Genomic DNA, 14,367 nt, shown 5'->3' on the forward strand with positions numbered 1-14,367 from the left:
AGACAGGGTCTCTCTGTAGCCCTAGCTGGCCTGGATTCGCTATGGAGACCAGGCGGGCCTTGAACTCAGAGGGATCTGCCTGCCTCTGCCTCCCGAGTGCTGGGATCAAAGGCGTGCACCACCATGCCCGGCCAAGCTACGTGGTTTTTGGGTTTTCTTTTTTTTTTTTTTGGTCTTTTTGAGACAGGGTCTCTCTGTAGCCCCAGCTGTCCTGGAACTCACTATGTAGACCAGGCTGGCCTTGAACTCACAGAGATCCTCCTGCCTCTGCCTCCTGAGTGCTGGGACTAAAGATGAGCGCCACCACACCTGGCATTCAAGCTATGTTTTTTAAGCAAAGATTTTCATTTTAACTGTGGGATCTGAAGTTACTTATTTTGAGTACTTTAAGCTATTAAGAGCCAGCTGTTCTTGGAACTGACTATTTTTGGTATAGGAGCTGCTATTTTTGAGTTGTGAGTGCAGTTTAATCTTGTGCAACTGAGTCTGCATATTGACTTTTGAAAATGTAGATATCTTTGGCCAGCAAGATGACTCAAGTAATCCCAGCACTTGGGAGACAGAGACAGGTGGTTCTCTGGGCGTTCAAGACCAACTAAGCCTTCATTGTGAGACCCTGTCTCAAAAACAGATGGCTCAGCAGGTAAAGGTACTCACCACCAAGCTAGACCACCTGAGTTCCATCCCTGGGCCCATGTGGTAGGAGAACTGACTCCTTCAGGCTGTCTTCTGACTTGACTGTGCACTGTGGCACACCCACCCCCTTACACACACACACACACACACACACACACACAAAATGTTGGGGGTTTTTTTTGTTGTTTTTTTTTCTTTTGTCTTTTTGAGACAGGGTCTCCCTGTAGCCCCAGCTGTCCTGGAACTCACTATGTAGACCAGGCTGGTCTTGAACTCACAATCTGCCTGCCTCTGCCTCCCAAGTGCTGGGACTACAGGCGAACGCCACCGGCACACACAATGTTTTAAAAATTATTAAAAAAGAAAATGTAGGTATCTCTTGTATAGCTTCTGAGCACAACCAGTTTAAAGCTAAGGTAGAAACCTGGTTTGTTTACTTTAATTGGCAAAACTTGGAGGGGACATTTTATCTCATGATTCATACATTAGTTTTCAACACTTTGGAACAACTCTAAAACAAACTCAAATTTCCTTCATTCTGAGACTTATTTTTTCCACTTAAATTTCAACACTTCCAAAATGAATTGTGTCATACACATTAAGTGTATATTTCATTGCCTTTTCTAAAACAAAAGTTTTACATTTTTATTATTATGGGGGGGAGGTGACACATGTGAGGCAGGGTGTGAGGAGGCCAAAGGACAACATTGTTCTTTCACTGTGGGCTATAGGAATCCAGCTCAGGTTGTCAGGCCTGCAGGGCAAATGCTTCTAATACCCATTTGGCCAGCTCTGTTAAAATTGCTGCTGTTAGCACATTTCACTAAAATTTTGAAATAGGTAGTAATACCAAAAAAAAAAGTGTAATCCCAACACTTAGAATGCCACAAACTGAAAATTGGGCCTACATAGTGAGACCGTCTCAAAACAAAAAAAAGGAACATTTTTTGTTTGTCTTACTATTTTAACCTACAGATTAGTAATAAATCAAGTGTTCGGATATCTTCATTCTAACTGCACACACTCTTAAGAAAGCCCCAGAAAGAGGCAGTCAGTGCCTTCTGGGAAATGTCAGAAAGCAAACTGGGAAACCGGAGTTTCTGCTATTGCCGTCTTCCACAGTTTCTCTTCTGATGGGGCTGGTTGCATGAGTATTGCCCCTTCCTGACCAGCAGTCCCTTGTGTATTTGAGGCCCCCTCTCCTTTTTGATGCTTGAAATTGGAAGCAAGAGGTACTTTAGCAGCACTGTTTCGAATACTGAGAAACTTGGCTGTGCAGATTGCAAGTTCTGTCTGGGGATGTCATTAGGAGTGTCAATGGAAGCCTTAAAGACACTTTCCAGTTGCCGGATTGTACCATCCTGTAAGTGTGCTCTCTGGAGAACACCTTCATCATGGTTGTGGAAGGCTTTGCTGGGCCTTGCAACAGCCTGCAATAGTTGCACCATCTAGATCAAGAGGGCACAGAACCCTGTGACTCAGAGAGCAGCAGCTTTTACTCTGAAGCTTCTCACTGTATCTGTCCTTGAAAACAGAACTAACAAAAGAAGTGAGGTGAGTAGGGCTGTTGGTGAGAGAAAGGAGGAAATCTAAGAGCCAGCTGCTCACCTTTGTCCTGTTTGGGGGGTAGGGGGGCTTGGAAATCATTGGTGGGGATGCTTCGTAGAAAGAGTGGCATCTTTCTACTCGCCCGTGAGTCCTCAGGAAGTTGATGTTAGGGTTATAACTTTGATTGCAGATTAATGTTTTTTACCTTCTTTCCTCCCCATCCACTTTTGGTAGATTTGGAATAGATGACATTGTGTGTTGAGTAAGAATTTGGAGGAAAGATTAAAACTTTTTTTAATGCATTTTTAAAAATACTTTATTATATTTTGATTTTATTTTGTGTATGCGTGTATTGCCTGCATGTAGGTAAGTTGACCATTTCGTGCAACACCTATGGAAGATAGAAATGCCTACGGAAGATAGAAGAGGCTGTTGGATCCCCTGGAACTGGAGTTACAGACAGTTGTTAGCTGCCATGTGGGTGCTAGGATTCAAACCCGGTCTTCTGCAAGAATAGTCAATGTTCTTAACCGCTGTGCCATCTCTCCAGCCCCAAGATGAAAACTCTTGATCAGAACTTTAGCTCTGTAGATTGAATGTGTTTATTTGGGATTGTATATGAGATAGAAGGAGTAAAACTTCACCTGACTTTATTGTGTTGGTGTAGTGTAATCTCGATGTGGTTTGGTTTTAAAATGTCCTTTTGACATTAGGACAGTTGGGAAAATCTGAGTAAGATCTGTAGACCAGATAGCAACACTGTCATACTCTTCTGTTTTGATCATTGTTTTCAGGGTGGTGTATACACTTAAGTGTTTAGGGGCAGTGTGTCTGCACTGGGGAGATGGCTCTCTGGATAAAGTGCTAAAAGAAGAATATGGAGGAAAAGGGGGGAGGATTAGGGATACAGTTCAGTGACACAGTGCTTATCTAGCGTGTATGAGACCCTAGGTTCAGTCTCTAGCACCACGAAAGCCTAGAACTCAAATGGTAAGTACTTTGGGGGAGAAAATGGTTAATATCTTTTGTCCTCTTTAAAATAGTTGACAGTGCACTCTACATTTTCAAAACCTACTACTATTTTATTTGTCTTGGTATCCTTAAAATAACCTTTTCTTTAACCTTGATTCTTCAGAGTGGAGGCTGTGCTGAGCAGACTCTGGAACCATGAACATATTTGATCGGAAGATCAACTTTGATGCCCTCTTAAAATTTTCCCACATGTAAGTGTTTTAACCTTGATTGTGATCCCGTACTGCATTTACTGTTCTATCTAGTTTCTTTTCTTGGTTAACTTTCATTTGTATAAGTAAACTGGCAAAATCCAGAGAAGCCCACAAAGGTATCCACGTTGGAGGGCTGCTGTGTAGTCACTGACAAGTCACTCTAGTCTGGGTACTAATTATTCATACATTTGGCCTTGGGCTCCTCTCTAGCAGTTTGATTCTGCTAACCTATTTTTAAAACATTTTTTATTTTAATATGTTCTGTTCTTCCCAAAGTATCTTATCAAGCTGTTCGTAATATAACTTTCACTTACTTCTCTGGTAAGAGAGGGAAAAAAAAACAATTCTTAGTTTAAAGATGCAATTAGTACAGGAGTGACGTCTGTTATGAACATTGTTTCCTAGAACCCCCTCGACACAGCAGCACCTGAAGAAGGTCTATGCCAGTTTTGCACTCTGTATGTTTGTGGCAGCTGCAGGGGCCTATGTCCATGTGGTCACGCACTTCATTCAGGTAAGAACAGGTCTCTCTGTTTGCTGTAGTACAGACTGCATTGGGAAGAAACCAGTTTGGCAGGATAGTCCATTCCTGTGCCCTGAGTTAATGTCTTTATCAGTAATTTGATGTCTAAATGCATCTAGCCAATAATTCAAGACATTATATAAAGCACTGAAGTTTTCTGGTAACTGCCCTTCTCACAACTGAAAACAGAATCTCTTCCATTTGGCTATTGGCCCTGAATGGTGTGCTGCTGACATACAAGTCATCCCCCTACCCCTGAGAAGCATGAACTATGTGCTGGATGTTCTTTGTCGTGATGGCCATCCTGCCTTGCCTTCGTTAGTTCTCTGTTACCTAAATGACTGTGGAGAATTTGGAGCAAAACACAAGTTACACAATTATCAGTAGAGGCAAGATTGAGACTTTTACACATTTGACCCATTTTTCTGATCTGCTGTCTTTTTGCGTGGGTGAAACCTTCAGTAAGTCCTTGTCCTGTGAGTGAGAATTTGAGTTTGTCCAGAAGTAGAAGGCACAGGGTTTTTGTTTAGTTTAGTTTTTAGTTTAGTTTAGTTTCTTTGGTTTTTTTTTTTTTGCACTTCTGTATTCTCATGTAATAGTTCTCAATCAAACCTAGACACCTTCCCCCATAGAAGGAAAAATAACCAAAAAGCTTGAAGTTTGCACTAACCAAACTGGAGAGTTGCTTGTTTTTAGCAGAAATACAGAGTTACACTTGGGTTGGCATTTGCCACTGGAATGAGCTGTCCTTCTCCTGCCAAGGATTTTATGAAAAATTGTTCCAGACACTCAGAAGGACAATGTGCTAATCCTTGAGTTCAAGTTTTAAGTCCTTTTGCTTTCTGGTTGTGCTATTTGTGCTTTTGTTGTTTAAAGTAACCTAAGATACAGTCAATTTGTAGTACTGACTGATTTGGGAATTCACTTACTTGCTAAAATTTTAACTCCAAGATGAATACTTTTTGTAAACATGCAGAGTATAAAACTCAGGTTCCTTTTAAATGCCGTGTCTAGAGGGTTAGGAACCACCTTACTTCCCTCACATGTCTGACAGGCTTAGTGTGCCACCTTTGTGCTTTTTGTGTGCTGGGGATTGAGTCCACATGCTTTCTACCGTTGGGCTGCACCCCATCCTGCTATATCCTTTGTGGCTGGGTAGTGATGGACACAAAGAGGGATGACCAGGTATCTAATAATAAAATACCACACAGAGACAATTTAATATTTAAGAAGGCTGACTGGGCTTGGTGGTACATGCCTTTAATCCCAGCACTGGGGAGGCAGAGGCAGGCAGATCTCTGCGTTCAAGGCCAGCCTGGTCTACATAGTGAGTTCCAGGCCAGCTGGGGCTACAGGGAGACCCTGTCTCAAAAAAAAGACCAGGAGGATAAAAGGAAAAGAAAAAAAGCTGGGGACCAGGAGGCTCCCTGTTCCATAGAACAAAGAGCACTGGTTCTCTAACTCAAGATTTTATTCATAGGAATGGAGTGCTCTAAGCAGGTATTCAAGAACAAAGGGTATGCAGCTTTGTATTCAGCTCAAAGGACATTTTCCTGTGGGAGCTCAGGAAATTATTTTTGTGGCCTGTTTGCAAGGTATAGAGCAGATAATCACACAAAAGTGTAAGTAAGGCATAGTTTGTTATCTAAACATAAGGGACACTGCACTTCAGAATCATACATTAGCATCCATGCCTATCTGACTCTAAACAATCTTGGCTACTGCCAACTTTGCACATGTAGTCAAGCATGCTTTCTGCAGAGCTCAAACAGAGCAGTTGTCTTTAACACCATCCCCAGTCATACTTTTTTGTTGCTGATTTTTTTTTTTTTTCGGTCTTATTGAGACAGGGTCTCCCTGTAGCCCCAGCTATCCTAGAACTCACTATGTAGACCAAGCTGGCCTCGAACTCACAGAGGTCTGACTGCCTCTGCCTCCCAAGTGCTGGGATTAAAGGCATGTGCCACCACGCCCAGCTGATTTTGCTTTTTGAGATGGCATAATGTTTTATGTTAGCATGGTCTGCTATTATTAAGATTGTGATTTACAATAAAAAACTTTAAATGTTTTAAATAAAGGGCTGAAGAGATGGTTCAGTGGTTAAGAACACTGGTTGTTCTTGCAGAAGACTCGGGTTCGAATTCCAGCACCCACATGGCAGTTAACAACTGTCCGTAACTCCAGTCCCAGGGGATCTAACAGCCTCTTCTGACCTCCGAGGGCATTGCACGACCCAGGTGCACTTACCTACATGCAGGCAATACACGCATACACATAAAAATAATTTAAAAAAAAATGTTTAAAAAGATTGTGATTTACTTTGGGGAGACAATATAAAGTTAGATCAGCTCCATTCAGGCATCAACAACAGGACAAATAAAGTGTCCTTAAATGGAAAATGTGACCGGAGGCTTGGGGAAACTGTCCCCCAGGAGCAGTGACTTCATAGTCACTGTTTGAGTGTCCATTCCTGCTATCAGTAATGACAAGTAACTACTTAAGGCAGGAACTTGAGTCTATATCTACTTGAAGTGATTTCTCTCTTCTAAGGCCTGTAGGTTTTCCCTTTTTAAACAAAAAAGAAGCCAAGCGTAGTGGCACTTGCCTTTAATCCCAACACTCAGAAGGCAGAGGGCAGGTGGATCTCTGTGAGTTCAAGGCCAGCCTGATCTACATATCGAGTTCCAGGCCAGCTGGGGCTACAGGAAGACCCTGTCTCAAAAAGACCTATAGAAAGAAAGAAAGATAAAAGAAAAGAAAAAACTTTTCTTAGTACAAAATTAATGCATCTTATAGACAATTAGAAAATGAGTAAATGGTATGGAGTAGTTTTTAAAACCTTTAAGCCAAGCAGTGTTGTATACCTGTGAAATCCCAGCACTTGGGAGGCACAAGCAAGAGATCACAAGTATGAGGTCATCCTGGGCTATAGGAGCAAGAGACCCAGTCTCTATAACTACCCCCCAAGAAACCTCCATAATCCCATCAACCAGAAATAATTCCTGTAATATTAACATTTTGATTCTGGTTCTTTTTTCTTTTTTTAAAAAAGAAATTTGCTGGGCATGGTGGTGTACTTGGGCAGCAGAGGCAGGTGGATCTCTGTGAGTTTGAGGCTAGCTGGGGCTACAGGGAGACATCTCAAAAAGACAAAAAGAAAAAAAATTTTTTAAATTGTATGTATATGTATGTGTCTGTATGTGGGTAAGTGCATGTAAGTGCAGGTGCTCCCAGAGGCCAGAGGTATCAAGAGTTAACAGGCAGGCACGTAGGCAATTGTGAGACACCTAATGTGGTTGCTGGGAATTGAACTTGAGTCCTCTGGAAAAGCAGCAAGTGCTCTTAACCTACCCGACTTTTCTCTTCCTTTCCTTTCTTTTATTTCTTTTTTTTTTTTTTTTGAGACAGGATCTTATAACCACAACTGGCCTGAATTCCCCAGTGCTGGGGTTACAGGCCTGCACCACCACATCCTGCTTGGACTTTTTCCAGATTTTTTTTTTTTTTTTTTATATTTATGTTATTTTTTAATGGGTATTCGTGTATTGCCCGCATGTAGGTAAGTGCACTCGTGTCCTGCAGTGCCCGTGGAGAACAGAAGAGATTGTCGGACCCCCTGGATTGTCAGATAGTTGTTAGCTGCCATGTGGGTGCTGGGATTCGAACCCCAGTCTTCTGTAAGAACAATCAGTGTTCTTAACTGCGGAGCCATCTCTCCAGCCCTCAACTTTTTTTTTCTATGTGTATGAATCTCTTATTTATTTTTATTTATTTTTTATGTGTATGAATGTTGTGTCTGCATGTAGGTAGGCGTACCTGTGTCATACAATGCCTGCGGAAGTAGAAGTGGGTGTCGGATCCCCTAGAATTGGAGTTACAGACATTTGTTAGCTGCCATGTGGGTTTTGGGAATTGAACCTGGGTCCTCTGCAAGAGCAGCCAGTGCTCTTAACTACTGAGCCATCTCTCCAGTCCCTGCATCTCTTTTTTTAAAATTACTACTAATTTTTTTTGACTGACAAAATTTTTTTTGTGCATTTCATATAATACATCTTTTTTTTTTGTCTTTTTGAGACTGGGTCTCCCTATAGCCCCAGCTGGCCTGGAACTCACTATGTGGACCAGGCTGGCCTTGAACTCACAGAGATCCACCTGCCTCAACCTCCTGAGTGCTAGGATTAAAGGTGTGTGCTACCACACCCAGCTCATATAATACATCTTAATCAGATTAAGATCCCCCCCCCCATTCTCCTGCCCCCCATAACACCCCCCCACACACACACACTGGTTTTCAGGTGGCCTACCCTATCAAACATTTGTATTCAGACATCCCTCATTGCAAATTAATCCACTGGAGTCTAGTCAGCCTATCTAGAGTCACTCCCTTACAGATCAACTTTCCCTCACTCCACAGTAATCATTTGCCAATAAATAGTTCCCTTGGCTAGGGTTGAGGCCTGTTGCCCATTTCCCCTGTTCTATGCTGGGTTTTTGGAAATTAAAACTTTGTGTGTGTGTGTGTGTGTGTGTGTGTGTGTGTTTGTTTGTATGTATATAAGCATGTACATGTTTTCTTCTTCCACTGTGTGGGTCCCAGAGATCAAACTTACCACGTCAGCCTTGGTGGGAAGTGCCTTTACCCACTGAGCCATCTCACTGTCCCTTTTTTTTAAAGTGACTGAAAGGGGATCATTTCTACTTGTTGCACATCTGTATACAAGATATTGTAATGTGCTTCAAGCACTTTTCAGTTTGGCTCATCTTTTCTCTTTTACTTGAGTAGTTGTACTGTAATTGATGGACCACAAAGTTAGAAGAGCCTTTGGCATCGAGCATTGCCTTAGAAACCTGGTTTCTCTCTTCATGCACTCTGAGAATACAGTACCCTTTCCTCTACCCCTAGTTTAAAAAGCAGTGTTAGGTATTTCAGATCAGTATTTGAAACTAGTAAAGTCTGAAAAATACACATGGGATGTCCAAGTGTTTATTTATTGACTGCTCTGACAGGCTGGCCTGCTCTCTGCCTTGGGCTCCTTGGGCTTGATGATTTGGCTGATGGCAACACCTCATAGCCATGAAACAGAACAGAAAAGATTGGGACTGCTCACTGGATTTGCTTTCCTTACAGGTATGTTAGGGGTTTGGTCTAATGGGGTAGGGAGGAGGAGTTTATATTTTTAGTATCTCTTTAGACTAAAGCCTGAAATTTATCCTAATTTATTCCAACTGACATACATTCTTATCCTCCTATTCCAGTGTACAAGTCTTTCAAAAGACTTCTCCTCTTTGGAGTTTCCCTGTGGTATATCACACTGCTGTCTTCTCCCTTCTGGTCTCCTCACTGCATTGCCCAGTCATTCTTGTGTTTGTTTGTTTTGCATTGTACTATGTCCTTGTTTCCTGTAGTTTTCTCTTGCTTCCTCATGAATAGGGTTAAGCACTTTGTGGCTAGCAACTATTACCTCTACTTTTGTTAAAAAATAAACATTGCTGAAATGAATGAGGTTCTTTTTTAAGTGGTAGGCATGAACTAAACCAGAGAATTTGACTTAAAAGTTCATCTCAGAGCCGGGCGTGGTGGCGCACGCCTTTAATCCCAGCACTTGGGAGGCAGAGGCAGTAGGATCTTTGTGAGTTTGAGGCCAGCCTGGTCTACATTAGTAAGTTCCAGGACAGCTGGGGCTACAGGGAGACCCTGTCTCAAAAAGATGAAAAAAAAAAAGTTCATCTATTCTAGAATTATCAAGAAAGGAAAAAAGGCTCAAACCACATAATAAAAATACTTGCAAAACAACATGCTAATGTATTCTATGTTCTGAATGAGTCTAATCCAGTGTTACAGAAAGTATTATAGAAAGGAAGGGATTTAGGGAGTAAGATTTTTAGATAGAGAACACTAGATTTTTAAGGTATTAAGGGGTGGATTATCAGCCAGAGTAAAAGAAATGTTAAGAGTGGAGCTTGTGGCTCTCCTGTTGCCATGTGACCACCTGCAAAACTGGTCTGGCTGCTCATCACTACACTGGTGGTGATCCTGCATGACTGTGAGGTTTCTAACTGCCAGGCTATCCTGTTACTCTGATCCACTTTACAGTCTCAGAGATATTTTTCATGTCTGTTTTGTTCTTTTTTCTAATTTCTGTTCTTCCTAGAACTGTGATTTTGAATGAAGAGAATTACCTTGTGTGTATATTATTGTGAAAATAATTAAGGAAAAGAGAGGGCACAGTTCAACATGTCCTTATGCTTTTATGAGAGTGAATGCCTGTTCTGTTCATGATTAACATTTGGATGAGGGTCCTCTTCAGAATTGATTGTAATTTTGTGTTGGGGTGGTTTGGTTTCTAGGAGTTGGCCTGGGCCCCGCTCTGGAGTTGTGCATTGCTGTCAATCCCAGGTAACTGTTTTGTAGTGTTTTATATCTTTTTTTTTTACTTTCATTTATATACCTTCTAAATATAGGCCCCATACCTGAAGCCCTCAGCTAATGATCTTTTCCTTTAACAGCATCCTCCCTACCGCCTTCATGGGCACAGCTATGATCTTCACCTGCTTCAGCCTGAGTGCACTCTATGCCAGGCGCCGTAGCTACCTCTTTCTAGGAGGTAGGTGTGGACTGGGAAACAGGGAGTAGGGCTGTGCTCTAGTCAGAATTGTCACTAGGCCACCTTTTGTACCTCAGCTCCCTAGTGACTGTTAGGTTGAAATTAAAAACCTTCATTTTAGAGAAAAGTAAGAAATGACTTTAATGGGATTGTTCAATTCCCCCCCCCCCTTTGGCTTTTCTCAAGATAACTTTTGCTGTGTCTTATTTAATAGGTATCTTGATGTCAGCTATGAGCCTAATGTTCTTGTCTTCTCTGGGGAACCTATTCTTTGGATCCATTTGGCTATTCCAGGTGAGATTTTATGTAGAACTTTATAGCAACCATTGGCTTCATACATTTTTCTTGAATAACCCTAAAGCAAAAGAGGCAAAGAATCCCTTTAGTATACTCACTTTCTTTGGGCAGTGTCTGCCAGGTCTTCCCACCAACCCTTTGTAGGACACATCCTTCTGCCACTGGTGGAAGGAACTAGATCAAGTACTGCTAAGGAGAACAGGGTTTGCTCAGACCCTGTTTGCCAAGGCCAGTTTAGCTACCTGAAGGAGTGAAAGCAGGATTGTGCCTTGGGAAGTGACATGGTCTGCATCCTTGCCTTTTGGGTTAGCATTTGATGTATTTGCAAGTATCCAAGAAGCAGAAAGTAGGCTGGAATTTTGTTTTATTTTGTTTTGGTTTTCTACTACTACTACAACTACCCTATGTTGACTTTATCTCATTCTTTTGTTAGGCAAACCTGTACATGGGGTTGGTGGTCATGTGTGGCTTTGTCCTCTTTGATACTCAACTCATTATTGAAAAGGCTGAAAATGGAGATAAGGATTATATCTGGTGAGTGTGAGAACTGTCTTCAATGAGAATAAAGGTTGAGGCACATTATTTATTTATTTGGGTGGGGGGTCTTATGTAGTCCCAGGCTGGCCTCAAACTCACTGTATAGGTGAGGGTGACCTTGAACCTCTGGTTCTTTCCTCTTCTGAGTGCTGGGATTATAGGCATGCACCATCCATTTGTCCTCAGTGCTGAGGATCAAATCCAGGACCTCATGTGCTAGGCAAGTGCTTTACCACTGAGCTACATCCCCAGTCCATCATAGTTCTCATAGCAGCTACCTCTAGGGAGGAAAGAGTAAAAGGGTCTTTTTTTCTGAGACAGGGTCTCCCTGCAGCCCCAGCTGACCTAGAACTCACTATGTAGACCAGGCTGGCCTTGAACTCACAGAGAACCTGCCTGCCTCTGCCTCCAATTTCAGAGATTCTTCTCGAAAGTGCTGGGATTAAAGGTGTGCACCACCACTCCTGGCCATATTTTTAAAAATTTTATGTGTATTCCTGCATGTATGTAAGTGTACCTGTGTCATGCAATGCCCGCAGGGATCAGAAGGTGTCAGGTTCCCCTGAAACTGAAGTTACAGATGGTTGTTTGCTGCCATGTTGGTTCTTCTGCAAGAGCAGCCAGTGCTCTTAACTGCTGAGCCATCTCTCTAACCCCCTTATTGTTGAAGAATACTGAGGGAGGGCTAGAGAAATGGCTCAGCGGTTAAGAGCACTGGCTGCTCTTGCAGAGGACCTGGGTTCAATTCCCAGCGTGGTGGCAAACAACTGTCAGTAACTCCAGTTCCAGGGGATCCGACATCCTCCTCTGAACTCCACAGGCATTACACAACATGGGTGCACTTATGGTACATGCAGGCAAAACACTCATACACATAAAATAAAAATAATAAAATATTTTTTACATAGAAGGTGTCTATCATTTTCGAGCATAGCAGTCCTCTCAGTCTCCTAGGTAATTATTAATAGTTGATGGTTAAGGGTTCAAGACTTGTCTCTACACAATCCAAAGCCCAATCTCTTTATGCCACATGGCTTTCTTGAGTTGAAAATAATTCCAGACCCCAGAGTTTTATTTCCTTAATGGGGGAGGAGTGTCAGTGAAGCTGATTCACAAGTGGGGTGGGGTTTCCTTTATCTGTACTTGTAGATAAAGGAAAGTGGGAAGTATTGTGAGTTAACTAGTTCTTCTCTTTTAGGCACTGCGTTGATCTCTTCTTAGATTTTGTTACACTCTTCAGAAAACTCATGATGATCCTGGCCTTGAATGAGAAGGTTAGTTGGCCTGCAGATGGGAGAATGGCTCTTCTGTTCAGCGTCTGTGTAGATGTAGATTTTGAAAAGTTGATCATACACTGTGTATGTCCAAATAGCTGTAAGGCAGGCCCCTAAGCAAGATGAAAACCAGAAATCTTTGAATATCATAGAAAAAGAATCAAGTAAAAACAATGTTTTTCTTTCTTAACTAATCCCTGAGATTGGTATCAAATGGAAGAGAACGTCAGTGGCTGTAAAAAACATCCTCCCTTATGAAGAATAAAGGGCTACAAAGTTAATTAGGACTCAGAAAAAGCAGAAGACATTGTATAATGATGATAGGCATCTTTTGTAAATGTCAGAATTAGACTAGTTTTATCTTTGTTAATTTAAATTTTCTTTATGGTGTGCTGTTTGCATATTTGCATGTGTGTGTGTAGGTACCTGCAAAAGCCAAAAGAGTGTCAGGTGCCCTGGAGCTTGAGTTACAGGCTGTTGGTTGTGAGCTGCCTGATGTGGGTGCTGGGAACTGAACTCGGGTCCTCTACAAGAGCAGCAAATGCTCTTAACTGCTAAACCATCTCTCCAGCCCCTTAATCTTAAATTTTTTTTTCCCCCCCTAAAGAAGCATTCTGTATCAAGCAATCCAGTCTAGCATTGGGGGAACAAATTAACCTGTGAACTTCCTTTTGTAAACCTGATTCTGCAGCATCAGACAGTGAATGCAGTGGTGGTGGAGGCAGTGACAAGATAGGTGGGTGGGCCGGGTCACAGTTGGGGCTTAGCACCACTAAGGTGCCCTGTGTATCAGCTTCCAACTTTTATTCCTTTAATACATTGGGGTTTCCATCTAAGGAAGAATCCCTTGGACTAGATTATATCTCAATAGTTGCTTAGATGGAAGACTCAGCCCTTCTAGGGTAGAGGATTTCCCAGGAGAAATAAATGGTGGTTTGGGCCTTAGTTTTTCTCTTTTAGGATAGAGTACCCAGTCTGCAGCCTTTACCGACTGGGCTCTGAGGTGGTGGTTCTGAATAGCGAAGAGCAGTCAAGCAGTCTGCCCAGGAACTGGAGGGTGGGAGCTTGTTAAGCCTCAGCAGCTTTGGCTCTAGCCTACCTACCAGTGAAGATGGTTGTCAGTCATTTCTTCCTGAGCTGAGGGAGCTCTTTTCTCATTCCCAATCATTGTATAGACCCTTCCAGTCCCTAGCCAAAGACTCACTCAAGTTTGGGTTTGTATTTTAGAGGTTTAAGAAAAAACATTAATTGGGTGATTTTTTTTTTTTTTTTTTCTCACCCCCATTTGTAGGACAAGAAGAAAGAAAAGAAATGAACTGGCTATTAGCCTTTCCCAGCTTGATGTCCTCCCCAACCCCTCATTTCTTTGCACACATCGCAGGTGTCATGTTCTATGATAATGAAAAGCATCAGAAAAGCTTTTGTACTTTGTGGTTTTCTCTATTTTGAATTTTTTGATCAAAAAACTGATTAGCAAATATAGTTTGGAGTTTGGCTTCGTATTCCTGGGGTTCCCTTCCTCCCTCTTCTGCCAGCCCGTCCATAGCCTCCTGCTCTGCTCAGGCAGCTAGTCCACTGAGATGAGGGGTGGGGAGCAGCAGAGGGAGCAAACCAGCAGTCTGCGCCTGCAAAGCCCCTGCAGATGGACCTCCAGGACTGCTTGCTGGAGCCTCTTTGGCACCCGTGCTTTGTTTTTTGCAGTTCCAGTGGGACTGGGCAGT

General features: G+C 42.3%; 1 protein-coding gene across 4 annotated transcripts in view; it reads left to right on the forward strand.

Moving 5' to 3' along the window:
* The window catches only part of Tmbim6 (transmembrane BAX inhibitor motif containing 6), a 28,753-nt gene extending 14,700 nt beyond the window's left edge, over positions 1–14,053 (forward strand). For all 4 annotated transcript variants that reach the window (XM_008848750.3, XM_008848751.3, XM_017802088.2 and 1 more), the window contains exons 2-10: positions 3,320–3,407; positions 3,816–3,924; positions 8,941–9,061; positions 10,282–10,330; positions 10,441–10,538; positions 10,753–10,832; positions 11,269–11,369; positions 12,571–12,646; positions 13,938–14,053. In XM_008848750.3, coding sequence (XP_008846972.1) covers positions 3,352–3,407; positions 3,816–3,924; positions 8,941–9,061; positions 10,282–10,330; positions 10,441–10,538; positions 10,753–10,832; positions 11,269–11,369; positions 12,571–12,646; positions 13,938–13,961 — 714 coding nt within the window. In that variant the 5' untranslated portion in view covers positions 3,320–3,351 and the 3' untranslated portion in view covers positions 13,962–14,053. The remainder of the gene's footprint in view (positions 1–3,319; positions 3,408–3,815; positions 3,925–8,940; positions 9,062–10,281; positions 10,331–10,440; positions 10,539–10,752; positions 10,833–11,268; positions 11,370–12,570; positions 12,647–13,937) is intronic.
* The last annotated feature ends 314 nt before the right edge of the window (positions 14,054–14,367 follow it).

Source organism: Nannospalax galili, unplaced genomic scaffold, assembly GCF_000622305.1.
Source record: "Nannospalax galili isolate Female #2095 unplaced genomic scaffold, S.galili_v1.0 scaffold1224, whole genome shotgun sequence".
Lineage (NCBI taxonomy): Eukaryota > Metazoa > Chordata > Mammalia > Rodentia > Spalacidae > Nannospalax > Nannospalax galili.